This window comes from Macaca nemestrina, chromosome 9, assembly GCF_043159975.1.
Source record: "Macaca nemestrina isolate mMacNem1 chromosome 9, mMacNem.hap1, whole genome shotgun sequence".
Taxonomy (NCBI): domain Eukaryota; kingdom Metazoa; phylum Chordata; class Mammalia; order Primates; family Cercopithecidae; genus Macaca; species Macaca nemestrina.
The window spans coordinates 128,217,655-128,244,894 of NC_092133.1; the positions used below are offsets into that span (position 1 = coordinate 128,217,655).

At 39.0% G+C, this 27,240-nt stretch overlaps 1 protein-coding gene across 2 annotated transcripts in view; it reads left to right on the forward strand.

The window, feature by feature from the left end:
• Window positions 1-27,240, forward strand: part of LOC105488206 (integrin subunit alpha 8) — a 193,407-nt gene that overhangs the window by 86,553 nt on the left and 79,614 nt on the right. For both annotated transcript variants that reach the window (XR_011608242.1, XM_011752068.3), the window contains exons 14-20: window positions 10,460-10,505; window positions 13,268-13,375; window positions 18,450-18,505; window positions 18,909-19,063; window positions 20,319-20,456; window positions 20,949-21,016; window positions 22,377-22,524. Coding sequence is in view for 1 of the 2 variants with exons in the window: in XM_011752068.3 (XP_011750370.1) it covers window positions 10,460-10,505; window positions 13,268-13,375; window positions 18,450-18,505; window positions 18,909-19,063; window positions 20,319-20,456; window positions 20,949-21,016; window positions 22,377-22,524 (719 nt within the window). In the remaining variant the exon portion in view is untranslated. The remainder of the gene's footprint in view (window positions 1-10,459; window positions 10,506-13,267; window positions 13,376-18,449; window positions 18,506-18,908; window positions 19,064-20,318; window positions 20,457-20,948; window positions 21,017-22,376; window positions 22,525-27,240) is intronic.

Sequence of the window (27,240 nt, forward strand, 5' to 3'; positions counted from 1 at the left end):
TACAAGAAAAGAACAACACCATCAAAAAGTAGGTGAAGGATATGAACAGACATATGTCTCAAAAGAAGACATTTATGCAGCCAACAAACATATGAAGAAAAGCTCGTTATCACGGGTCATTAGAGAAATGCCCATCAATACCACAGTGAGATACCAACTCACGTCAGTTAGAATGGTGATCATTAAAAAGTCAGGCTTTTTTTTTTTTAAATAGGATATGAGGAATGGAGTATGAATTAGTTGGAGTAAATTTCTCCTGTGCTTAGAACCTCACATTATTTCTTCCCTCCCTCAGCATGTTTTTTAATATGTCACTTTAAATTTATTAATATATAAATTGAAACCCATATTTTCATATCATTCACCTGATGCATCCCTTCTGCCTCAAAGTCTCTATGTGCCCTGGCCATTTTCCCAGGAGTTCACTTCCCACTTAGACACTCAGGTCAAATGTCACTTCCTCAGGAAGCCTTCCCTGAACTGTTGTCCTTCCCCTGAAAACAATGATCTCAGATGGAAATTACATGTGTGCAATTCTTTGATAAATGTCCTTTCTATTCCACTAGACTGGACACTGTATTAGTTGAGACTGGGACTGGATTTGGTGTTACTCACTGCAAAATCCTAATGCCCAAAGCAGTGACTGGCACAAAAGGCAACTTGTCGATATTTATTAAATGAATAATTGAATGAATGAGTATGAATAAATGAATAAATAAATAAACCAGCTTCCTTCCAGCTGCACACCTTGTATGTAAATTGTTGCTCACATCTTTAACTTGCCACTGTGTTTCAACTTTATTTAAAATCCAGTCAACTATTTTATATTTGTGCAGAATGAGAATGGACAGATAGGCAGAGACGATGATGATGCCCTTTAAAATAAATGTTGGCATCTGTCTCCTGTTACTCAAAGTGGCAGACTGATTCTTGGCTAGCGTTTAACCCTTAGCCCTAGTTCTGCCTTCACCAGTGTGAATCGAGAAAAATGACAAGTCTCAATTATTTTAAGAGGTTTATTTGCCAAAGTTAAGGATGCATTCCTGGGGACAGGTCTATGTCTCTTTCCAAACATGTTTTTTTGTTTATTTGTTTTGTTTTGTTGTTGTTGTTTGTTTGAGATGAATCTTGCTGTCTGCCAAGACTGGGGTGCAGTGGCACAATCTTGGCTCACTGCAACCTCCACCTCATGGGTTCAAGCGATTCTAAAACACTTAGCGAAAGCATCAAGTCCCATTAGGTTTTTATCAATAGGAGTTTATCTGTCAGACTGGGTGTCCGGGAAGCATCTTTGTCAGGCTCTTCTGGAGACTGTGAAACCCTTTCCAATAGGTAGCTACATATAAGTGACACTGGTACTGAAGAAATAAACCTTCCGCCAGGGCTCTCAGCAATTGCACAGACGGCACACATGTTGTGATTCAGTGTGACCATGACGAGGATGAAGTTAAATGCCTTTGATACACTGACATGAAATGTAACAAGTGGAGGATCAAACAATTGAAAGCGGAAGGATCATTCTTGTAACCACAGGATGATAATAATACACAGAAAACTATTTTCATAAGGCAGACTCATCATTTGATATTCTGCTGTTATTTTCTGTGGGATTTTTTTTTAAAGGAAAACAATCTCCCAGTAAATTAGAATGTTGCAACATAATACCACGTTCCAACTCATAAAAGTTTTTCTTCAGAGTTCATTTGGAAGCATTTCAGACAGATTGTTAGGATTATTACTTTCTGGGATAAAATCATGCTTTTTTTTTTTTCAAACATTTCTTCCTCAACTCATAACCTTTCTCTCAATAATATTTTGCATGTTGCAATAAAAAAGCAAGGCAGACAGGCAACCTCTATTTTTAGATTAACACATTTGCCAAAGTCAAGGAGACTTATCTAAATGCTGAATTCCCACAGACATGAGCTGCGTTTGCAATGCCAGACACTTAAGCCAATTTCATAGCCCACTTCCAAGTGAACATTGCCAGATGGATCCACCATCTGTGACCCCACCATTGGACACATTATCTCGAATCCTCTTATTTCTCTTAATATCATCGTTGTATGAAAGTGAGCCAACCTGGGGTTGGTTTATGTAAACAACTATACTTGATGGCCTTAGTTCGTCTTTAAAAGATTTGGGTGCTGTGGGAAAAGGATTGGCAGGATGGGACCTGGGCAGTGATGGGCAGTTCCTGGAGGAGATTCTGTGAGCTGTGGGCAGTGGTATTGCCAAGACAGGAGTCAGGCGTCTGTAGAGCTGAGTTATGAAGCTGGATGGGAGGAAATCCAGTCTGGTGAAACCAGGGAGAAAGCCAGAAACTGGCTGTCTCTCAGTGGAGGCACAAGGAGTCCCTAAATCTGCAGGAACAAAGCTGAGTCCAAAAGCAAAGCAGAGACCTGGATTGTACATCAAAGTGCCCACAATGCAGTCATCAGACTCCAACAAATGTTACTGAGCTCTTGGCCTTCTCATCTAGAGAAACTTAAAGACCACCAGAGATTCAGCGATGAAGATTGACTTGTCCAATGTCATTTAGAAGCCAGTAGCAAAGTGAACTGGAGTTGAGAATTGCTAATTTTTCAGCCTCCACTTGGTAATTTTCCACCTGACATACAACACTGTGTTTCAAAGAAGTCTTCAAAGGTTTTAGAGAGATTCAAAGAGAGACAATGGGCAAGTCAAAATTGGCCTGTTGAGGCACAAACTCCTGTACACATATGTTTACAGTGACTTTGCAAAAACTAGAAACACCTCAGGGATCCCTAAGCCAGGGACGGATGAATAAACTGTGGGCCATCTACACAGTGGAATACCACTCAGCAATAAAAAATGAACTCCTGGTGCACACAACATTGTGGATGAATCTCAAATGCACTGAGCTGACTGCAAGAAGCTAGACCCGAAAGGCTGTATGACTCCATTTATATGACATTCTGGAAAATAGATTAGTGGAGTCCAGGGGTTAGGAGACAAGTCAGGCTTGGCTAGAGAACAGCATGGGTGACACTGGGGCACTGCTGGAACTGTTCTCTGTGTTGTTGTGGAAGTGGTTACAGATCTGGGTGCATTTATTAAAGCTCTTAACTCTGCTTACTAAAAAGGATGAAATTAATCATAGTAAAATGTGTCTTTATTTACTTATTTTTATATTTATTTATTTATTCAGAGTCTCACTCTGCCTCCCTGGCTGGAGTGCAGTGCTACAATCTCGGCTCACTGCAACCTCCACCTCCTGGGTTCAAGCGATTCCCCTGCCTCAGCCTTCTGAGTAGCTGGGATTACAGGCGCCTGCCACCACACCAGGCTAATTTTTGTATTTTTTGTAGAGATGGGGTTTTCCCATGTTGGTCAGGCAGGTCTTGAACTCCTGACCTCAAGTGATCCATCCACCTCGGCCTTTCAAAGTGCTGGGATTACAGGCATGAGCCACCGTGCCTGGCCATATCTTTAATTTTTTTTTTAAAGCTTAAGGAGAGAATAAAAACAGCATATAGACGTGCTCCTAGAAGGCAGTGGTAAAAAGATTCCAGTGTGGGCTCAGTAGCCAGATTGCCTGGGTTTAAACTTTGGTCTTGTGACTTTACTGTATTTGGGCTCTGTACCTCATTTTTCTCATTCTAAGATGGGAATAATAAAAGTATCTTTCTCATAGGATTGTGGTATCACTTAAAGGAGGCAATTATATTTACAATGTTTAGAATATTAGCTTTTCTTTGATCTTTATGCAACTGTCCAACACATCCTCAGGATAAATTCCTAGAAGTAGAAACTAGGTCAGAGGTACACAGTCATACATTTCAACAAACTACCTTCCAAGAAAATAATGCCCATTTATACTTCCTCAAACGGCCTATAAGCATACCTCTGCTCTCTATCCAACAATGCCTAGTACTAATCTTTTCCCATTTACAAGGTTAAAAAATGATCTCTCTATGTTCCTTTCATTTGGATTTCTTTGGTGACTAGTGAGGTTGAAGTCTTTTCATATATTTATTAGTCACAGGTATTTATTTTTATGTGAAATGCCTGTTTGTAATCTTTTTATTAGAATGTTTATAGTTTTATTATTTATTTGTATGAATTTGTTACAGATTAGGCATAATAATAAATGTTAACTTTTTTTTCTTTTTTTTACCAAGTGCCAAATATTCTTCTAGGCATTGAAAAATATTAACATTTGATCAGGCATATACATGATAAACATTTCACCCTGTTGCTTTTGTTTCTCTTTCAACCTTGCTCATGTGTTTTGTTTTGTTTTGTTTTGTTTTTTGCTATAAAAGTAGTTTAGATTTTAAAATTCCTTTGTGATTTCTACATTTTTGGTCATGTTTAAGGAGGTCTTCCCTTTTGATTAATCATAATGTTTTTATACAACCATAAGATAAACACTTCCATGTTTCACATTTGTTTGGAAATTCCCGGTGGCCATTCTCATTGTCTGGAATTATTCTAAAATAGTAAATGCTTTTTAATTCCAAAAAAAAAAAAAAAAACAGGAGATGTCCAATGGCATTTTTGGCAACAGATATAAACATTAGTGTATCTATCAAGAAGATGAGAGTGAGAGGTGAGAAGAAGGAAGCAGGAAGAAGGTGACTTAGCTTAGGAAGTGTAGGTGCTTGGGTGGCCACAGAGACTGCTCCCCTGAATTGATTCTGGGTGATTCTTTTTTTGCTTTTTTTTGTTGTTGTTGTTTGTTTGTTTGAGATGGAGTCTTGCTCTGTCACCCAGGATGGAGTGCAGTGGCGCAATCTCGGCTGACTGCAACCTCCACCTCCTGGGTTCAAGTGATTCTCCTGCCTCTGCCTCCCAAGTAGCTGGGATTACAGGCATGCACCACCACGCCCGGCTAATTTCTGTATTTTTAGTAGAGATGGGTTTCACCACGTTGGCCAGGCTGGTCTCGAACTCCTGACCTCAGGTGATCTGCCCGCCTTGGCCTCCCAAAGTGCTGGGATTACAGGCGTGAGCCACCGTGCCCAGCTATTGTTTTTTTAGTGGGGTCTCGCTGTGTTGCCCGGGCTGGAGTGCAGTGGCACCATCATAGCTCACTGCAATCTCAAACTCCTGGGCTCAAGTGAGCCTCCCACTTCAGCCTCTGAAGTAGCTGGGATTACAGGTTGTATACCACCATGCCTGGCTGATCCTTTAACCTGATACTGTCAGCTCTTCCTCGTCTTCTCCTTTGGCCTGACTGTTCCCTAGGAGGGTTCCACTCTCCCTCCCCTTCACTGTTTCCTGCCCACCTAATCCAAACCTCAGATCCACACTCAAAACAAAGCTGATGTTTTCAAATGGAGCTTCTTCCAACACTAAAATTTCCTTCCCAAATTAGTGAAATCAGACCCTGCAAACCAAGCACCACTTTAAAGGCTTGGCTCTTCTTCCTCATTTAAAAATAACCATTTGCAAGAAATAAAATACAAAACTTAGGTGTAATGCATCTCCTATGACCTCACATTCTTAGGGTTTTTTTCTTTTTCTTGCCAACTGATCCTGCATTCATGCTAATGTCCCCTTTTTGTTTCCTTAAAAGTACTCAGTTGTTCCATCAAAAGCCAAAAAGAAAATAAACTATGTTTCTCAGGCAATGTGAGGCAACAGCAAAGGCTTCCAGCACTTCGGGAACAGTTTTTGATTGAAAGGAAGGAACCAATTTTAATTGCCAGTTATTTCCTCCAGGAAAAAAAAAAAAAAAGCCAGCTTAAGTATCTATGTATAGAGAAAGGCAAAGTTTTTTATTTGTTTGTTTTCAATTTGCCCTTAAGGCATTTATAGAAAGGAAGTAAACATAGATAATGGTATCAGACCCGTTATCTCAAGGGAGAAAAATATGTTCCAAGTTTTAGAAATTCGAACATCAGCCCTGAACTTACTTTGTGTCCAGATTATCATTTAAATGCCTAAGCACAGAATTATGCAACATTTTAAAAATATTATTTCTGAGTATTATTTAAATATTATTTCACATGCACACATAAATATACACACTCCAGCATAAATATAAATGTATGTATATACAAATAGAACACATATATAACAGATATGCTACATACACAAACTTCTATACTTATGTGTGTATAGATGGAAGCAGCGTAGTGCTTTCCAAAACCAATCACATATTTTGAAAAGAGAAATTCATTCAAAACACAAACCAGCCAATCAATTCTGCTCCCCTGGAGAGATCTGACAATTTTAAGCTCCAGAGCGTAAGTACTTCTGGCTCTTTCTAGCAGGCATGGTTCCAAGGTAGTGTCTAAAGGCAAGCCTACTTTTGTGGTAGGTAACTGTTTTCTTGGCCTCTGAATAACTGTGACCACATTCTCATGAAGAAAATTGTGGCCTGTGTTGCCAGTTATTTTATTTTTCCAGAGTAGGAAAAATTCCCACCCTAAGGCACAGGAATTAAAGTTCCTAAAGGAGAAGCCCATGTCTCATTACTGTTGGGAAGGTGTCCCTCAAATTCTCACCTATAATGACAATCTAGTTTTGATGGAGACTTTATATTACTTTCTAGGATCTGGAACGTGTGTGTGTGTGTGTGTGTGTGTGTGTATCTGAACACCTTCAAGTACACATGCAAAACTCCAGCAGAATTTAGCTGCAGCTGACATTAGTCAGTTTTAATTAATTGTCTCATTTTCTTCATCTCTAGTGTTTTAATTTATTATTACTTATCCTCCCTATTTAATCAGGCATTTATGAAGTATCTGTTCTGTATCTGGCACTGTGCCTGGTAACATGCATGCCAAGGTTATTTCTTTCTTCATTTATTTCAACCCATACCATTCCGGGACTATTTGAGGATGTGCACACATAAAGATTCCTGCCCTGGAAGGGCTTACAGTCTTACTTTCTTTGCCATTTCCAGAGAATCAATTCTTAAAATTCGCCTTTTACTTATAAAATGTCTAATCTTATTAAATAAATATTTTACCTTATTTGGAGCCAAGAACAAAGTACACAATTCCTCATGAATCAGTTTTCATAAAATAGCTCTCCTATCTGGTGTCATGTCAACAGATATGAATTCAGGCCAGGGCCACCTGTGTTACACTTGTCTAAATATTGGGGTTTGGAATTACACAGGAAGAACAGAGCTCATGTTTCTTCAAATCAGTAGCTCTTTTTTTCTCTGATTTAGAAAAAAAATGCACTCATTTGCTAGAAGAGACAAATGTAACAGAAAGAATACATGTAAAAATAGTTGAAAAATTGAAATTCTGATATAATTTATCATTATAATTTTAATAACTGGTAAACTTAGAAATTTTGGCATCTGGCTTCAGAGATTTAAACCCTGACAAAAGAATGTTTTATTCCATGAGTCGTAGGTGGCCAAGGTGTACCCCTTCGCTTAACGTGTTCTTTAATTTCATGAATACAGAACTCTTTAGATGACATCTGTTTGACTTATTTGAACATCAGCATGCACGTGTTTTTAAATATGGAGCTCTGGAGTCAAATTCCAAGTCTAATAACTGAATCTGATTCTGTATCCATAAAACCTAAGACATCTGACAGTGGTTTTGACCTGGAGAACTTTCAGATCATTTTTTTTTTTAACAAGTGTTATTGTGTCTTAGGTTGGGTTGTCCCAGAGCAGGCGTTAAGATAACGATGAGAAAACAAGCAGTGTATTTAAGAAATCCTGAGAAATACTGGTAAAGGTAGAGAAGAGAAACATGGAAAAGAAGAATACAACAAAGATCATCATCAAGCTAGTTGCCACTGTGGGCAATCAGGGCCTCATCTGGCTGGTGAAAGCAAAGTCAGAGAACAGACCTCAACTATCCCACTTGACTGAGAAGGAGGCTGGGCCACTCACTTTCCAATTCCTACCTGTAATTGACTAAAAGCCATTCCCAGGGACACTAAGCCCTCAGGGGGAGAATCACCTGCAGTCTGTCTCTGTTCACATGTACGTGTATTAGTCAGGGTTCTCTAGAGGGACAGAACTAGTAGGATTGCTGAACATATAAAGGGGAGTTTATTAAGGAGAATTGACTCACATGATCACAAGGGGAGGTCCCACAATAGGCCTTCTGCAAGCTGAGGAGCAAGGAAGCCAGTCCGAGTCCCAAAGCTGAAGAACTTGGTGTCTGATGTTGGAAGGCAGGAAGCATCCAGCACAGGAGAAAGATGGAGGCCGGAAGACTGAACCAGTCTAATCTTTCCTCGTTCCTCTGCCTGCTTTTATTCTGGCCGTGCTGGCAGCTGATTAGATGGTGCCCACCAGATTCAGGGTGGGTCTGCCTTTCCCAGTCCACTGACTCAAACATTAATCTCCTTTGGCAACACCCTCACAGACACACCCATGAACAATACTTTGCATCCTTCACTCCGATCAAGTTGACACTCAACATCACATGTGCAAAAGGTGGATGCCAAGGGAATACGGCTATAAATCATTTTTCTATACAAATTGCATTACACCAATTTAATTCCTGAATTAGTTTCCATATGGAGTGGTCAAATAGGACCTCCTTCCACCTTTGTTTTTTGTTTTTCTATTTTCATTCCCGTTCTGCTAGAATTAACCAATTATAGTTTCAACTGTTGTAAGTCTTCTTCTGTGGCCCTTATTTCTACCAAGTTCAGTTTTCTTTTACTCTTTTTAAATTTACTTCAGATTCAGGGGATATGTGAGCATGTTTGTCACATGAGTATATTGCATAAAGGGGTTTAGGCTTCTAGCGTACTCATCGCTCAGATATTGAACATTGGACTCTGTGGGTAATTCTTCAACCTTTATCTCCCTTCCTCCTTTCCCATTTTTGGAGTCCCTAGTGGCTATCATTAGCATCTTTATGTCTACGTGTACTCATTGTTTTAGCTCCCACTTGTAAGTGAGAGCATGCAATATTTGATTTTCTGTTTCTGAGTTCACTTAGGATAATGGCATCTGGTTCCTTTCATGTTGCTGCAAACGGCATGATTTCATTCACTTTTATGGCTACATAGTAATCCATGGTGCTTATGTACGACATGTTCTTTATCCAATCCACTGTTGATGGACACTTGGGTTGGTTCCATGGAGGTCCAGTTTTCTTACATCTAAATTTTACTCTGCAGATTTAGCCATTGTTATTTTTATTTGTGTTTGATTGCTTCTACCAGGGACAGCCATTGTAAATGAGATTAAGAAAAGTCCGCCGGGCGCGGTGGCTCACGCTTGTAATCCCAGCACTTTGGGAGGCCGAGGCAGGTGGATCACAAGGTCAAGAGATGGAGACCATCCTGGCCAACGTGGTGAAACCCCGTCTCTACAAAAAATACAAAAAATTAGCCGGGCGAGGTGGCGGGGCCTGTAGTCCCAGCTACTCGGGAGGCTGAGGCAGGAGAATGATGTGAACCCGGGAGGCAGAGCTTGCAGTGAGCCGAGATCACGCCACTCACTCCAGCCTGGACGACAGAGCGAGACTCTGTCTCAGGAAAAAGAAAAAAAAAAATAGCCGGGCATGGTGGTGTGTGCCTGTAGTACCTGCTACACAGGAGGCTGAGGCAGCAGAATCAGTTGAACCCTGGAAGCGGAGCTTGCAGTGAACCGAGATCGCACCACTGCACTCCAGACTAGGCGACAGACAGAGACTCCATCTCAAAAAAAAAAAAAAAAAAAAAAGCCAACAGTTTGACCTCTATGTTAGCCAATCACTGAAATAATTCTGAGCACTTCTCCTTAGCTAGTCCAGGATTGCTCAACCGCAGTCACCCAGGTCCACCACTTACCTACTTGTGTGAATGATGTTAGGAAATTTATAGTTTAGCCTTCATAAGTCTCAGTTGACTCATTTGCAAAATTGATTCTTGTTAGGAATCATTCAAAGGAAATCCTTTAAAAGGACTCCTGGCATACAGCGTTGTTCCATGTGCTATTTATTAGGATTGCTGTTGTTACTTTAGATCGTTATAATATGTTAGTTATTTTATATACTACTGATTGCTTTGCCAGAAGTATACTCACCACCCACACTATTTGTAAAGAGCAAATGTTTGTCAAAATGACAATCAGAATGTTCCACTTCTGGGTTAACAATCCTTCCTCATAGGGTATTTGCTGGTGAGAGTGATAACAGGAAATGTATAGTGAGCCTGGTACCTAGCAGACACTCACCACCTGACTTTCCTCTTTTCCTTCCCTGGGGGTATGTGCCTTGAACCTGGAGGATAGGAAAAGTGATGCGATAATGAGTTTCTAGAAATTGACCTTCCTAAGCACAGAGGGGTTTGAGATCTACGGATGAACGTTTTATCAAGTTGGTTATAGCGAAGCTCCAACATCCTTTCCAAAATGTCTTAAGAAAGGTGTGACATCTCTTCTAATTTTGTGGCTCTCGTACCATCAGCACGTAGGGGTATTCTATGTGCTACTTACGATTTTGAACTTAGTAAATTTTTTCTGTATGATTCATGCATGTGTTCTGTGTTTTTGTGTTTTTGTCTTTTTAAGATTTGATTGTGGGTGCATTTGGAACAGGAAAAGTCGCTGTTTACAGGTACGTTTTTGATAGTATTCAAATGTTTTTCTCATTGTTTCAAATACATTTTCTTGTTAGTTTTGCCTTAAAGAGCACATTCCAGTGATTTATTCTGGTGAATACTTAGATGCTCTTTTTAAAGTCTAGAGGTATTTTTTGCTCTCACTCTTTTTTTTCTTTGCATTTTTACTCTCATACTGCATGACCAAACTTCCAGATTTTACGAACATAATGTTAAATAAGATATGAAAATGAAGCAGATCATATAAAATGACCCACTTTTTAGATCTTACTGTATTTGATTTATTCTCTTTGCTTTGGAAATGCATTGAAATGTTCGCTTATAAATAAGCGGTGCAGGGTAGAAGAATGTTACTATTTATCCTGGCTTCTATAATCAAACTGCACACTAAGTTAGGGAATAGAACATTCCAGGAGTTGGTAGCCTCCAAAGGCAAGTATTGAAAACAGTTCAAATACAATAGCTATGGATTCCAAGCCTGGACATTCCATACACTCACTGACTTGTAATCTTGGGCAAGTTCTTATCACTTTCAGAGTTTCAGATTTCTGGTCTGTAAAAGAAGGATAAAAACAATATTTACAAGGTTACCTTTGTTCAAAGGATTCAGTGAGAATATGCATGTGGCGTACACAGAATAGTAACTGGGAGAGAGGTGGTGCTCAACTTTAGCTTCTTTAAAAAAAAAAAAAAAAAGTTTTATTGCAGGACACAGTGCCTTATGCCTATAATCCCAGCATTTTGGGCAGCCTAGGTGGGCAGATCACTTGAGGTCAGGCGTTTGAGACCGGCCTAACCAACACAGCAAAACTCCATCTCTACTTAAAATACAAAAATTAGCCAGGCATGGTGGTGCACGCCTGTAATCCCAGCTACTCGAGAGGCTGAGGCACTAGAATCACTTGAACCCGGGAGGTGGAGGCTGTAGTGAGTAGAGATTGTGCCACTGCATTCCAGCCTGGGAGACAGAGTGAGAGATTCCATCTCAAAAACAAACAAACAAACAAACAAACAAACAAAGGTTTTATGAGAGTTCAAGACACTAGGTTAGAATATCAAGACAAAAGGGCGAGGGCATACCTGGGTGTACTAGGTGCATAGTGCTAACGTAGTCGGCTCCCAGAGAGATTCTAAGGTTAGGTTTCCTCAAATAGGTAAGTTTTCTCCTTCATCAGTCCCAAGACAAACTCAAAGAGGGTTGATTTGTACCAACCATGTCCCACTTAAGGTTCTAGAGAATCAGACAGTCGAAACCCTCGAGGTGTCTGAAGTATGGGGCTTGGGTTTGTGGTGGCCGCGGAGTATACCACTCAGAGCTGCTGCAGCAGAATGGGCATAGGGCTCAGCTGCTCTGCTTTCAATCTGCCACTTTCATGCCAAGGCTGTGTTTTCCATGAGCTGCTCCAAGACAATTAGCCAACACAACAAGAACACAAATGCAGACCTGTTCTTGCAAGACATGGAACTCCTCTCATGGGCAAATTTGGATCAAGGACTCTCCGTTGCCCAGGCCAGAACTTTCTTATCCAGTCCTCTGTCCTTCCCTTGATCCTTCCAGGGATGAGAACTCCCAGCCCCCTCCACTCTCTCCCCACTTTTCCTCATAGATGTTTGACCCCAGTACATCTCTTGCATATCTAGTTCCGTTTTATCATCTGCTTTTCCAAGGAGTGGAACTAACACAGTATTGAAAGCAAAATTATGTAACAAAATACAGAGAAGTGGCATGAAGGAACTTAGGAGAAATCCCGGCAGGCCCATTGCTTATTGTTTGAAGCAGTGCTGTAAACCCATTCTGCCCTGAGACACAGCCGTTCCTCTTGTTGGGGGGAAACATACCCAACATGGCTTCATTTCTCCCTGTCATTAGGGGACTTTGGCTTCCAATGATCATATCTTGGAACGAAGCTTTAAAATCTGCTCCATTTCCTTCCCCCATGATTTATTAATACTTTTTTGTTTTGTTATTCTCATCTGGGTGGCTGCAATTGAATTACTTATGCTCTATCAGTCTCTCTCCTCAAATTTGGCTACCTATTAGAATTATCTGGAGAGTTTGTTTAAAATTCCAATGTCTGATCCTTACACCATAAGTTCTGGTTCAGTTGGTGTGGCAGGGCCTGGGCATAGAATTTGTTTTAAAGCTCTTTAGGTGATTATATTGTGCAGTCAGGATGGAGAACCACTTCTCTGGCTGATGTACAGAATTATTCTGCAAACCCACCTTCATGTATTTAGCTAAATTTGCAAAGCTCAGCTTGAAAACTATCAATGGAAATTTAAAAATTATCAATGATAATTTGCAAACTTCAAGTACTCACAAAATTAAAATTACCAATGAAAAGTTGCAGACTTCAAGTACTCACAAACACGAATGGTTATAAGATGATGTATTTCATCAGATACGGATGTAGGTATGCCAGCAGATGGCAAGCGATATTTCACAGCAATATTTCCTTAATACTGGGGGCCCACTTCATCAAGAAATTAGGTTTGTGTATGCAACTTTGCCTGACAGACCCACAGCACTCTTTATTTGTGTTTGTGTGCTTCCAGATGTGTTTTGAGGTAATTAGCTGAGTGTGGTACTCACCTGTTCATGCAGTGAGCAAAATTCTTGGCACAAATGCTAAGAATGTTGGCAATGGCCTCTGAAGTATTCTGTCTACTACTGAGTTCAGTATGCAGTGAAGTGGGCTTCTCCCTGCCTATCACCTTTGTGGTTTATTCAAACAAACCCTGCATTTTCTCCCTGCAGAGCAAGACCGGTTGTGACTGTAGATGCCCAGCTTCTGCTGCACCCAATGATTGTCAATCTTGAAAATAAAACTTGCCAGATTCCAGACTCTGTGACATTTGCAGCCTGGTGAGTTAGTCCAGTGCTTCTCAAACTCCAATGTGAATTCACATCACCTGGGTATCTTGTGAAAAACACAGATTTGGATTCAGTAAGTCTGGGGTGGGGCCTAGATTTTGCATTTCTCGAAAAAAGCTTCAAGAGATGCTGCTGCTGCTGGTCTGTGGCCCAAGTTTGAGTAGCAAGGAGTTCGTCTTTCAAGAGAACCTATGATATGGTGCTGATCTTTGGCTATCGACTTACCATTCAAAGGCTACTTCTCTAATCTGCAGGCTCTAGGTGAGAGGAGAAGTGTAAAAACATTTGGGGAAATTCCCAGTGAAACAAATCTTGGAGGTTGCTCTTAGATTCTTGGTGTGCTAAAATAAACACTAACCGAGGTAAAAATATAACAAAATACCTACACTCTTACATTTTGGGCATATGCTTATAGATACTGCTTTTCAGGCTCATATAATGTCTTATTTATTTATTTACTTTTTGAGATGGAGTCTCACTTTGTCACCCAGGCTGGAGGGCAGTGGCACAATCTCGGCTCACTGCAACCTCCACCTCCCAGGTTCAAGCTATTCTCATGTCTCAGCCTCCTGAGTAGCTGGGATTACAGGCACCCACCACCATGCCTGGCTAATTTTTGTATTTTTAGTAGAGACAGGGTTTCACTATGTTAGTCCGGCTGGTCTCGAACTCCTGACCTCAGGTGATCCGCCTGCCTCGGCCTTCCAAAGTCCTGGGATTACAGGCATAGGCCACCATGCCCAGCCGATGTCCCTTTTCTAACTAGTCAATTTACCGGGTTAATTTACTGGGTTTTCTATGCTGACAACAGATACCAGTTTTGTAACTTAGCATGCACAACTAGATAGAAGGAACACATTATACAAGTAAAGATTTTTGTGCCATAAACTGTATTTTTGTGTACAAAATACACAAAATACAGCTGTATCAGCCAGCTTCTGAAAGTGTTCCTTCTGAATTTTGTCAGCCATCTGATGGGAGTACAAGATGGAACTTGACTGTAACACAGCTCAAGAAAATACCACTTAGTTTCTCAATACGTAGGTATTGAAAATACCACTTAGTTTCTCAATACGTAGGTCCTCCAGGGTTAGAAGTCACTACGTTGGTTAATACCTTCAGGGTATACCCTCTGAAAGATCAACAAATCCTTGAGGTGTTTAATATTTTGCCCTTATTTTTCAGGAGACGTGGTCTAACTCAGACAGTATTTTTGGTTTCTGAGAATGTCAGAATTGCCGAACTAACCACTCTTGACCCAGAGAAGTTATTTCCAGCCAATTTTAACATGTTGTTGATGGCCTTTTGACAGGAGTTCGTACTGGAGTCAAAGCTTTTAAGGGTGGAGGATGGGGACTTAGAGGACCCTGAAGAATTCTTTGAAAAACATCCTATTGCTGGGAGCTGGGGAGTGTGGTGGGAGCACGTCCTCTTCTTTAACTGCTTCTGAAAAGAGTTGGAAAATGCCTTGGGCACATTTTAAAATGGTTTAAAGTCGTAAAATAGTATAATGAAAACCTGATCTGAGAAAATATGTTGGAGAGCCAGCATTTATCCTTACCCATGCATGATTAAATGCACAATGAACTGTGAGAGTTGCTACTTGTTCATGAGTATTAAAACTTCAGTATTTCCCCCAAACAGGCTCATGTTCACACCTTCATAACAGAATGGACTTCTAAGCTGAATTCTTTGAATAAGCACATGTGGTACGCTCTGATGTAGAATGTTGTTGTTTTGAAATAGATACTTGCTTCTAAGGGGTTTTAGTTTAATGGATGTTTTTATGAGATTGAAGTTTTGGTGTTTTGTTTTGTTTTGTTTTTCACCAGATTAATAGTTCTGTTTGGTTTTATGGAAAGAATATTACTTTTTAACAAGAAAATGTCCGTCTAAATGTCTGTCTTTTCATGAGCCATTTTCTTACTGCATTTAATCGTATTATTAAGTTAAAGTGCACTTTGTTATGTGGACAAATGTATATCCCTTTACAATTATATTTGTTTCTATTGCATACATTTTTCTGGAAGAGGTCTTATTTTCACATGCAAAATTTGTGAATGGTGCCTCAGAGTCTCAGAAGACAGAAAGTTAACAGCTGATTCAGTCTAGAATGTGTTTCTTTGATTCTCTTTTTTCTTTATTTTAGGAACTTAATTTAGTTTTTCCAAAATGATTGAAAGGTCTCTGTTGATTTTCTCTGCTGTTATTTGTGTCTGTATTTGATATAATCTTATATCACACATCTGAAAACTATCACATAAACTCTACTTGGCAAACAGTTCTTCACTTCCATCGATGTGGATTTCTGTGTCTTTCAAACAGCAGTGTAGTTTTATAAAGTGACTATCTTTAATTGGCATTTCTAAGTTAGAAAAAGGGGGGAAAAGCCAGCTCAATAAATATTAATATAATTGGCGACTAACCATTTATAAAAAGGAAAAACTAGCACAATATTTCATTTTAGAAATGTAAACGTGAGTAATTACCCACTTGTCCAACCTGATTTAAAAAACTTGTCGGATGTGAGTGACTATGTGAAACCTGCTATTTGCTATCACTGAAATAGGATTGAAAACTGAAGAGAATGTAAAATGAATTGCTTTGTACTTTTAAATCATGTTTCACCTTTATCTCATTTTCTCTTCATCATAGACTGCTATGAGCACAGTCACATCGCAGAACCATTATTCCAACCATGCTTGGGTTGGGACTAGCCTCAGAAGATCATGTAGTATATCGCCCTGCCTTCTGGCCATATCAAAAGCATTGTCCATAAACAGTTTAATTTAGAACTTATGTAATAAGGGACCTGGGTTGTTTTTATGGGTTTTTTTGTTCCAATCAGACCTATTTAGACTAATGGGCCATAGTGAAAATGCCCAATATTTCTAGTTTGAAATTTTAATTCTAATTTAATCAAAGTTTACAGCTTTCCCTAATGACCCAAGTATACTTTGTAATTAGCCGTAGACCTTCAAGTGATCCTAATTCTATACTCTATATGACCCATGATGTATGTGTGCTTACATATAATATAGTATATATGTTTTTCTAAATTCAGAATGAGCACATCAATGCACTACTGTAAAATCTTGAAATTTTCTTTATAGATCAGAACAGAGTGTTTGAAAAATTATGACTTGACAGACTCTTTTCCACTAAAGTGATCTATGAACTGGCAGGTTTAGGTTGGAGTACTATTATTGAGAATTCAGCACATTGTAGCAGTGATATTACACTTGTATGAAAAAAAATTTAAGTCATCCAGTTGCTGATGATATTCAGATAACAGAGAGAGCTGAGAAAGAAACAGAGATTTATACTGACATGTAACTCATAAATAAATAGTAACCCTTTAGCTGATAACATCATTTATCAACCATACACCATCTCATAAGAAAAAAAAAGATATTCATTTGCATAACTTTATTCCTTTTTAAAAATTTGTTATTGCTTTTGAATTTGAATTGTTTGTATTAAACATGCTATATCTAAAATGATTTTAATGTATATGTTGATAATTTCATTATAAATAGGAATATATTTTATTGGCCTATGTCTACGCAGTTAATGATGAATAGAAAAAAAGATCATTGGCCGATTTGAACATACACCCAAATACTTCCAAAAAGATTGGACACAGGAAAATTCTAATTTTGAAAGCCAGGTTTACTACAAAATTGAAAGATGTGATTAATTCTTCGTCTTTCTTGAATAATTCTAATTGAAGCAGAAGCGAGTTGGAATCAGTGATTTCCCTGGGGAAGCGGAATAAACACTTATAATAGCATAGACATTTCAGGAAACTTTTGGCTTAATGGTATGTGGCAAATTATTTACCCTGAGGGGAGACGTTGACTGAGGTCATGGTAGATAGATGAATCCCAGATGTGACACTTTTTCATTATATTTGACACAGGAAACTGACACAGAATTAAAGTATGATTGGGGATTATTTACTCCCTTTGAATTCTGTAGAAATACCCAAATCATACTATGGTATTTTACTGGTAAAAAGTTCATGATCGTCATTAAACCCTACTTAAGTATTTTCTTATATTTTCACTTTCCTAGAAACGAGAAAAGGCCCCATCTCTAGTGATGGCTGTTAGGGCTTGGAATTTTTCAGGGAGAGGTGAGCACATTCATTCAGCAAAGGCAGCCAGGGAGTCAGCCATCTCTCATTCCATCTGTAGCCACAGACCAAAGCCAAGTGCAGATCAACCTACAAGCCAGTGCAGACATTGCCTTGAATGGTAGTCATCACGTGTTCAAGGCACAACTCCAAAGTGTCTCTCATGGACATCTGCCTTCTCTTGATTGTCTTTATTCCTGTATCATTGTGCCTACCTAGCTTGAGACAGCCATGCTAAGCTTGCTATTTCTCTTTCTCCCCTCCCTCTTCTCGTCTCTACCTCTAGTCTTACCCCAACTGTAGCAAGGTTCTGCCAAATTCCATCTCCCTCCAAGCAGAGTGGGTCTTTTAAGTTAAGCATACCACATGCTCCATGCTTCTGAAGATTAAATCTGTATTTTTTAGCATGACTTTCAAAGCCCTGTTCCTCAGCAATCCACCAAGCCGGCCTTGTCTCCTACAACTTTGCCATCTTGCTCAGTGCCCCGACTACACTGAATTTCTTCAATTTTCTCAAATGGGTCCAGATTCTTACTCACCTCCAGATTTTACCTCTAGCTATCTTCTTGCTGTGCTGCCTAATTCTTCTCTCACTGGCACATGGAAGATACTCACTTGTATTCATTGAATAAAAGCAACAAGGAATTGATTAATTGAGCAATTGATTAAATCAGTTAACCTCCTGTACTATTTTCCAGTATTACCTTCCATGTAATGATAATGTCACTTGTCTTAACTGTATTAGTGTTGAGACCAACTGGTAGAAGGGGTGAGTGTGTGTGCGCGCGCGTGTGTGTGTGTGTGTGTGTATAATTAGAAATATATAGAGAAAATGATATTCATTATCTGGGATGAGGTAAAGGAGGGCTTCTACTTTAGATTCAAAACTTTATTAACCAATAAATTACTGACTATTATTTTCTATAGCTTTTCTTTAAGAGTATGTGCATCTGTCGCAGGCCAGAGCATTTCAAACACAATAGGTAAGCACGTTTTCATTTTTACATTCTTATACTATACTAAGAAAGTTGAACAGTAACCATTTCTCTGCACAGACCATATAAAATGAAAGAACCCTTGAGGAATACCAAGATGTCTATTGCATATATGGAACCTTCTACATAAATATTACTTCAGTACTTGGTAATACTATTATTTATAAGAACATGTAATTATAGGGAGAATGACAACTTTTATAAAACCATTATAAAACATTTTTAGCTTGGAGAGTATGTTATAAAATTTTTCCAGTTCATCTATCATGCTTGATCTCAACTATGAAAAATAAATGTTTCCTGAATAAGCAACTTGAAATGGAAATTCATCTCTCTGATAGAGCACTGTGTTCACTGAATACTTTTTCTCTACTTTACTTCTGTTCTTTAGTCTTGATGGCAGAGGTGCAATTAGATTCCCTGAAACAGAAAGGAGCCATTAAACGGACACTCTTCCTTGATAACCATCAGGCTCATCGTGTCTTCCCTCTTGTGATAAAAGGGCAGAAATCCCACCAGTGCCGGGATTTCATCGTTTACCTTCGAGTAAGTATGCCAGAAAGACTCCTCTGGCCACTCACTTTCATATCCGAATTCCAACCACTTTTCTCCATTTAACCATCATATTTGTCTGCATAGACCCCCATCCGTCTGTTTTCATTTTCATAGCAGGAAACTTTATTTTAGGGTCAAATACTCTCCTCTTGACCCTGACTTCAACTAACCTGATGATGTGTTGCTATTAATTTCTAAGGCTTCTTTTCATTTTGAACAAAATCTTTATAATGGCATTCAGTTCACATGGTTTTCATTTCTACCCACCTCCTCCCCAAAAAACATAAAAGTGCAACGTAATTTATGTGAATTTTTCTCCTATGTGAGTATGTCTTGTTAGATTTTTATCAATGCACATTTCAGAGCCAACTCAGGAAAACATTTAGACATTCAAAGCTTTTATTAGAAGTAATTTATAATTATCTTCTTTAAAGTAATGTATTTTTACAATGACTTCAAAACCTACCGAAATTTAAAAAGTAAAATTATTTATAACACAATTACCTATCTTCACCTTGCCAGTTGTGAGGTTGTGATAACTGTCTCAATTTCTCTTTTCCATTAGGGGGTTTAGTTAGCAAGGACCATCCTAGGGAAGATCACAGATTACAATCACACTCAAGAATGAAAAGTTGGATACCTGACCCTTGATTGGCATACAATTGAAGGGTGACATATCCACTGTGTGTTTAGTGCTTGCTGTTTGGCACTTACCCCTCCCTACTAAAGGAATTCTGTTTCTTTTTCCAAGAGAACTTCAAATGTCCTGAAGGTGTTCTGCAGTTCATGCAGGCAAGGGCTTAAAAAGATGATGAGAGGAAGAGAATCAAGATGTTTTCTTCTTCTGAGCCCCAAGAGAGAACTCATAAATTCTGGCAACCTCACGAAAACAAAAGTCCAAATTCATGGTGGTTTTTGTGACATTTATGGTATAGAAGTGTAATCTTTTACTTTGCAACTTGACCAATTCTGCATGAGTTGTTGAAGGTCTGGAGAACCCAAAGATTGACTCCAGAAGCATGTTTCAATGAAACCGCAGCTCTAAATGATTTCATCACTGCACGTATATTAGGTATGCTGGCAACTATATACCACATAAATCAGCCTCCATCTAAGCCTGCTGCAAAGATAATTATTTCATCATTCACTTTCATTGAGTAAATTCCAGTGTTGCCTGACTTTTGCAGACTGACACCTTGCAGCTATTTCATGGAGCCTCTGTTGAGTTTGTGATTATTTTTCCTAGGATGAAACTGAATTCCGAGATAAATTATCTCCAATCAACATTAGTTTGAATTACAGTTTGGACGAATCCACCTTTAAGGAAGGCCTGGAAGTGAAACCAATATTGAACTACTACAGGGAAAATGTTGTTAGTGAACAGGTAAGTCCTTGCGGTCTTTGACGGTATTTTCTCAAGCAGGCTCTCTGGGGTGTCGTCCTTATGGCTTTAAGACTAAAGCCAGCTCCTTTCATTTTTATTTCTGCATGCAGACACGGAACATTTGGGAGTTTTCCTACCATGTTTCCTGAAACACTGCATGATTGTGTTTTTCGGAAGCCTTTCCTCTTGTGCAACCAAGATTTAATTTGTTCAAAATGTGGCTGTAATGGAAGCAATACAGCCTGTAATCCTCAAGCCATTGCCAGAGTTGCATTCTTTACAGATATTTCGGAGTGCATTGGAATTGGGCTATTATGTAAAGTGGCCTATATTGGGAGATCGCCATGAAATGTAGGCTATTGGCTTGGGTAGAGTCGTGCATAGTGAGACGAAAGCTCTGGTTCCGTTTGTGGCACCATTCAGAATTTTCAAGAAAAAGGGTGTGATTCAGATTTTCCTGGATTGTTCCTGATGTGTGTTTATACAACACAGGCTCACATTCTGGTGGACTGTGGAGAAGACAATCTGTGTGTTCCTGACTTGAAGCTGTCAGCTAGACCGTAAGTTTAAATAACTAAATGTGTGCATTCTATGTAATGGAATTACAGGTATTTATTTAAAGGTTCTCTGGAGAAAGTATACACTTCCAATGACCACCAAAAGTATGCTGCATGAAATTCTTGAGCTTGGCTACACTTCGGGTTAGCCTGTGGTTTGGGTCAGTTATTTGGCATCGGTGTCAAATGACACACCCTAAGATTTTGCCTGGGCCATTTCATCTTTCAGCAAAACTGGAAAAAAAAAAAGTTTTTGTTGAAAGTAAACTTATTGATGGGGTGGCTCGAGTTATATTTACTTGCCTCAGTCAAGTAGACAAAGGATTCAGACAGGCAAGTTCCATCTACACCTTCAACCAAGCTTTTTTTTCAGCACCCCATGACTCAAAGGCATCCTTAAAACTGTCAGAACAAAATTAATGTTGACTTACTGAACAAATACTTAAATAGCACTCTATGGAGTAAAGCAGAAGGTGTCACAAAATTGAAAAGAATCAAAGGGCTTCACAGTTGCCAGTAATGGACGCCCCCATTCCAGCACTGGAAATTGCACTGTATTCTGTTATGGGAAGACATGGACTAGGATGTAAAACATCCTATGGTCAAGAAACAGATTTGTTCTCCTCTTCCTCCCAGGAACTATCTCCCTGCCAGTGTTTGGAATGTACTTGGTAACTTCTCAGAGGGATTTCCCCCAGATTTCATAATTTACCAACTTCACAGGCAATCGCTTTGAGTAAGGTTAAAAAGTGCAATAGGTATTTCCAAATATTGGTTTGATTTGCAGTTCTAAGTGAACTACGTCTCTTCAAAATACCTTGAAATCCTCTATCAGTGATTTAAGATCTTATCGTATCTGCCTACTTCTTCCGTCTCATTATTTCCTTTGCATTAATCTCTCCCTTTTACTTTCTAAACCACTTCTCTTCCTTTTATTTCATTGTCCATTTTCTTCCTAATGTATGTTTTCAGTGAAGTGCTGAAGCTGCTTCATTTTGGCTTGTAAGTGAAATGTTAAATTTGCAGGAATTTTGTTGGTAGATTGTTAAATATGTTGGTAACTTGAAATTGACCACGGTGCATGGATTTACACCATTGGAATCTGAAAATGTTATAAATCAATACTTTTTTTTTTTTTTTGAGAACTGGTTGTTAAACATTTACCAACACACTACTAGATGTTTTCCTGCCCTTTTTACCCAGAGATGATTATCTTGCCTCTTCCTACCATCTCTTCATGATGGTCCATCTTCTTTTTTTGCATTTGCCATTTTTCTTTTCCTCCTTAATAAATCCTTAAATAAAATATTCATGAAGCCAAGAAGTAGAGTACCTAATACTTCTTTCTAAACTGCATTTTTAGAGATAAGCATCAGGTAATCATTGGAGATGAAAATCACCTTATGCTCATAATAAATGCAAGAAATGAAGGGGAAGGAGCATATGAAGCTGAACTCTTTGTAATGATACCAGAAGAGGCAGATTATGTTGGGATCGAACGCAACAACAAGGTAATGCCTGCAAATTATTTGAAGTCAAGAGCTAAGTATATTTTTGAAGTCAAGTAAACGTTAAGAAGGGCCATCTTAGCTGAGAGTTTCTTCCTCAATAAAAGACAGTAAAATGATACCTTCTTTTGTTAAATCACCACAGCAATGAGCCATGGAGGTGGGGGGAGGCTTACACAGTGTTAATATCTTCTTTGCCGTAGTGCAAAGATAAATTGGCCAAAGATTGAAAGCTAAGGCAAAAAAGAGAACAAGACTGACTGAACGAAGAAGCTTACCAATGCGATCAAAAAGCTAAACTCCCAAGCTAATTCCCTGTCTTCACTGGCTTTTCTAGCCTTGCGTTGAGTTCTTTCAGTTTCAAACACATGTCAGGAAGCCTGGTTTTCCTTATTGGTTAGGGAGATAGGTCCAACCAATCCCTGCTCAGCACTGATAACAGCTTGGACCGGCACCGGAAGGGGAACAAGGTCCTTTCCCTTTCTTCTTGGTCCACCTTGTCAGAATTATGACCAGGAACAGCCTGGTCTTCCTCATTTGCCATTCCTCAATGCCACTATTTGTTTAAATGACAACAATGGTATTTATAGTCTTCCCTTTCCTTATCAGAACATGAATCTTCCCATTCAAAGCATCCTCCAGTTCTGCAGTGTCCTTAATCACTTGGTCTAGAAAACCATTATAAATACATTGTAGAATAACAGAGAAAGCCCCTCAGTGTCGGAAATATACAAACTCACAATTAAGGGTAAATCCCAAGTGTCACGTTTCCTTCACAGGATGAGGTGTAGCGTAGGTGCTCCTTAAATACTTGCTGATAGTGTTGTTCATTTAGCTTAAATGTATTAAATGTCTACTAGTTTCCAAATACCACACCCCCTGAGGACCTCATCCATTTTAATGATTGAATAATTTGTAATGAAAACTAATTCTTCTAGAGAGATTTAACAAACTGTTGTTGTGATGTTGGTATTTTAAAGACATTTAAAAACTTAGGGAATATAAAATTCTCTATTCACATTTCTAGTCTCACGATTTCTTTTTGTTTTAGTTGAATCCTTCTTAGTAAAAAACAAAAAAATTTAAAAATCCAGATGAGTAATGATAGAGCGTCTTTAACACTGGTTTAAAATCCTTATGAGTTTCTGTTGAAGAAATATATAGGAAAAAAGAAGCTCCAAAGTCATCAAATGTTATACATTAAATATGTCCTGCTGTTTTGTGTATGTTAGTCATATCTTAATAAAGTAGTTTTCTAAAAAATAGTCCTAAATTATTCTTAACTCTTCCATGTTAACAGTAAGGTTGGATAGATAGAAAAAAACATTCAATTTCTTTTCAAGAGTATTTGAAACTCTCCACTCAGCTTTCATTTCCCTGCTATTTCAAACATGAAAATCAATATAAACCCTAATTTCTCCAGTAAGTAGTTTTTATAATCATCCCATTTTCTTCTTTCTTGAATTAGTTGTGTTTTTTTGTTTGTTTTTTGTTTTGTGTGATTTATTTATTTATTTGAGACAGGGTCTTGCTCTATTGCCCAGGATGGAGTGGAGCAGTGTGATCATAGCTCACTACAACCTCCAACTCCTGGGCTCAAGCAAAACCCTCATCTCAGCCTCCTGAGTAGCTAGGACTACAGGTGTGCACCACCACGCCTGGCCAACTTTTGTATTTTCTGTAGAGAGGAAGTTTTGCCATGTGGCCCAGGTTGGTCTTGAACACATGGGGTCAAACGATCCACCCACCTTGGCCTTCCAAAGTGCTGATATCATAGGCACGAGCCACCCTTGCCTGGCCAATTATGTGATTTTTTTTTAAATCTTCTTCATTTCTCTATTAAAGTCACTTTAAGATAAAAATAAATAAGTAAGAATAAATGGAGTAATTATACACACAACTTATAAAAATGGTGTTTAATAACCACTTTGATTTGAAGATGTCATTTCATAATAAAATCTCTATAAGCAAAAACAGAAAAATGTCGCCTACAGATACGTACATGCAGATAATGCATTAAACAAACAAAAACGAAGTTTGAGTGTGTTTTGTTTTTAATATTCTGGAGCTCCACTCATATTTTTATTTCAGTTCCCTTCTTGTCACTCCACCCCCGACTTTGCTCAACAAAGGACCTATTCTAAAGTATTCTTTTAGCAAAACATCCAGTTTACTGTTGGTTTTGTTGCATAGAAAACACGGGAGAGCACTTAGGATTCTATCTTTGGCTGTAAACATTACAAGGGACATTATCTGTAATCTCGAATGATCCCTTCACTACTTTTTTCTCCATCAATTTCCCTTTGGCAGAGACTTCCCTCGGTCTTTGAATTTTACGTGACTAAGCCACATTCTAATTTCTTCCTTGTTTTGACACAGTTTGAGGTTTGTATACCTTTTGATTTCAACTCAGTTCAACATATTTTAACCATTTTTTCCTCAAGGGGAAAAATATTAGGCATTATCTGATTGTAAGGTTGGCTATTCTTTTGTTGAAAACATTTGTCTTTTATTATCTCTTGTTCCAGAAACCTTAGTTGAGCCAGCCTTTATATTTCCTTTTGGTGATTTTTCTCCTTAATTTTTCTGTGAAAAAGGTGTATGTGTTTTATATTCATCATCATGATCATCATTATGATTGTAGTAAGATACACATAAGATATAATTTATCATTGTAGCCATTTTCAAGTGTACAGTTCAGTGACATTATATTTACATGGTAGTGCCAACATCACCACTGTCCACCTCCAGACCTTTTTCATCATCCCAAACTGAACCTCTGCAACCCTTAAAAATAATTTCCCATTGTTCCTTTCCCCAGGCCCTGGTAAGCACCATTCTACTTTCTGTCTCTGTGAATTTGGTGATTCTAGGGACCTGTTATCATCTCTTCTTCAATCTCTCACAGCTGCCTCACCTTCAGCATGTCTGTATCTAGACTTTTGGTCTTCCCACTCACACCCTTCTTCCTTTTTTTTTTTTTTTTATTGGAGTCTTGCTCTGTTGCCCAGGCTGGAGTGCAGTGGCATGATCTTGGCTCACTACAACCTCTGCCTCCCTGGTTCAAGTGATTCTCCTTCCTCAGCCTCCCAGCTAGCTGGGATTACAGGTGCCCACCACCATACCTGACTAATTTTAATATTTTTAGTAGAGATCAGTTTCACCATGTTGGCTAGGCTGATCTTGAACTCCTAACCTCAAGTGATCCCCCAGCCTTGGCCTCCCAAAGTGCTGAGATTACAGGTGTGAGCCACCACATCCAGCTTCCCTTTCATTTTCTATGTACGAGAATGACACCAGCATCTCCTGGCTTCTAACACCGAAAGTGATGCCAGCCTGGATGAGGGTGATGACAGTAGCAGTTGGATGGAGAGAAGGATGTGAACTAAAGAGATTCTGAACTGAGTCCATCCAACAGCCACCGTCACCACCTTCATCCAGGCTGGCATGATCTTTTGCCCAGATTATTGCAACAGTCTTCCTAGTTCATCTTGCCAACTTGTTACCGCTAACATAGAAAAAAAAATCCATCTTTCTAAATCACAAATCTGAGCATGGCACTCTCTTCAAATCCTCACTAGCTCCCCATTGCTTTGAGGATAAGATCCAAATCCTTCAGATGACGCATGAGGCCCTTGATCATATCACTCCCACTTGCCTCCTCAGCCTCATCACTAAATGGTGATGCTTCCAGCCAGCTTGAATTTCTTTTCCATACCTGTAATGACACGGAGAGCTTGTTCCAGCCATTTCTCCTTCCAACACACTAACTCTGCTCCCTCATCCTCTTTGTCTATCTTACTTATTTTTACTTCTTTTCACTCATCCTTCAAATAATAATTGAGACTTAATAAAAATTGAGGCTTAATAATAATTGAGACAATAATAATTGAGGTGGCTAACATTTATTGAACAACTGCTATGAGCTGAGTAATCCTCTGAGTTCTTGAATGTATTTCATTCTTATAACAGCCTTATAGAGAAGCTACTGTCACTATCCCTGTTTTACAGATAAGAATAAATTAAGTAACATGCCCAAGGTTATACAGCTATTATGTAGTAGAAGCAAGTTCAAATGTCAAACGTTAAGTCCAGGCCCCTGTTTGTTCTGTTTTTTGTTTTTGTTTTGTTTTGTTTTTTTGAGATGGTGCCTTACTCTGTCATCCAGGCTGGAGTGCAGTGGCGTGATCCCAGCTCACTGCAACCTCTGCCTCCTGGGTTCAAGTGATTCTCCTGCCTCAGCCTCCCTAGTAGCTGGGATTACAGGTGCCGGCCACCACGCCTGGCTAATTTTTGTATTTTTAGTAGAGATGGAGTTTCACCATGTTGGCCAGGCTGCTCTCAAACTGCTGACCTCAGGTGATCCACCTGCCTCGGCCTCCCAAAGTGCTGGGATTACGGATGTCAGCCACCACGCCCGGCTGGAACCCTGTTCTTAACCACTGATATGCACTGCCCCATCAGCTTAGATGCCACTTCCTCCAGGATGCCTTCTCTGATTGCTTGGATCTATGTGCAGGTCCTCCTTTGTCACTATTTATTTATCCTATCATAAAATTTACCCAACTCTACTGCAACTGTGTGTTTCCATTGCTGTTACAATTGCTTAGAATTACTTGTTCCAGTTGTTAAAATAACTAAGAATTCAACGAGGACAAGGGGTGTTATTTGTCAGGCCTGGTCAATAGTGGGTACACAGTTAATGTTTTCAGTGAAAGA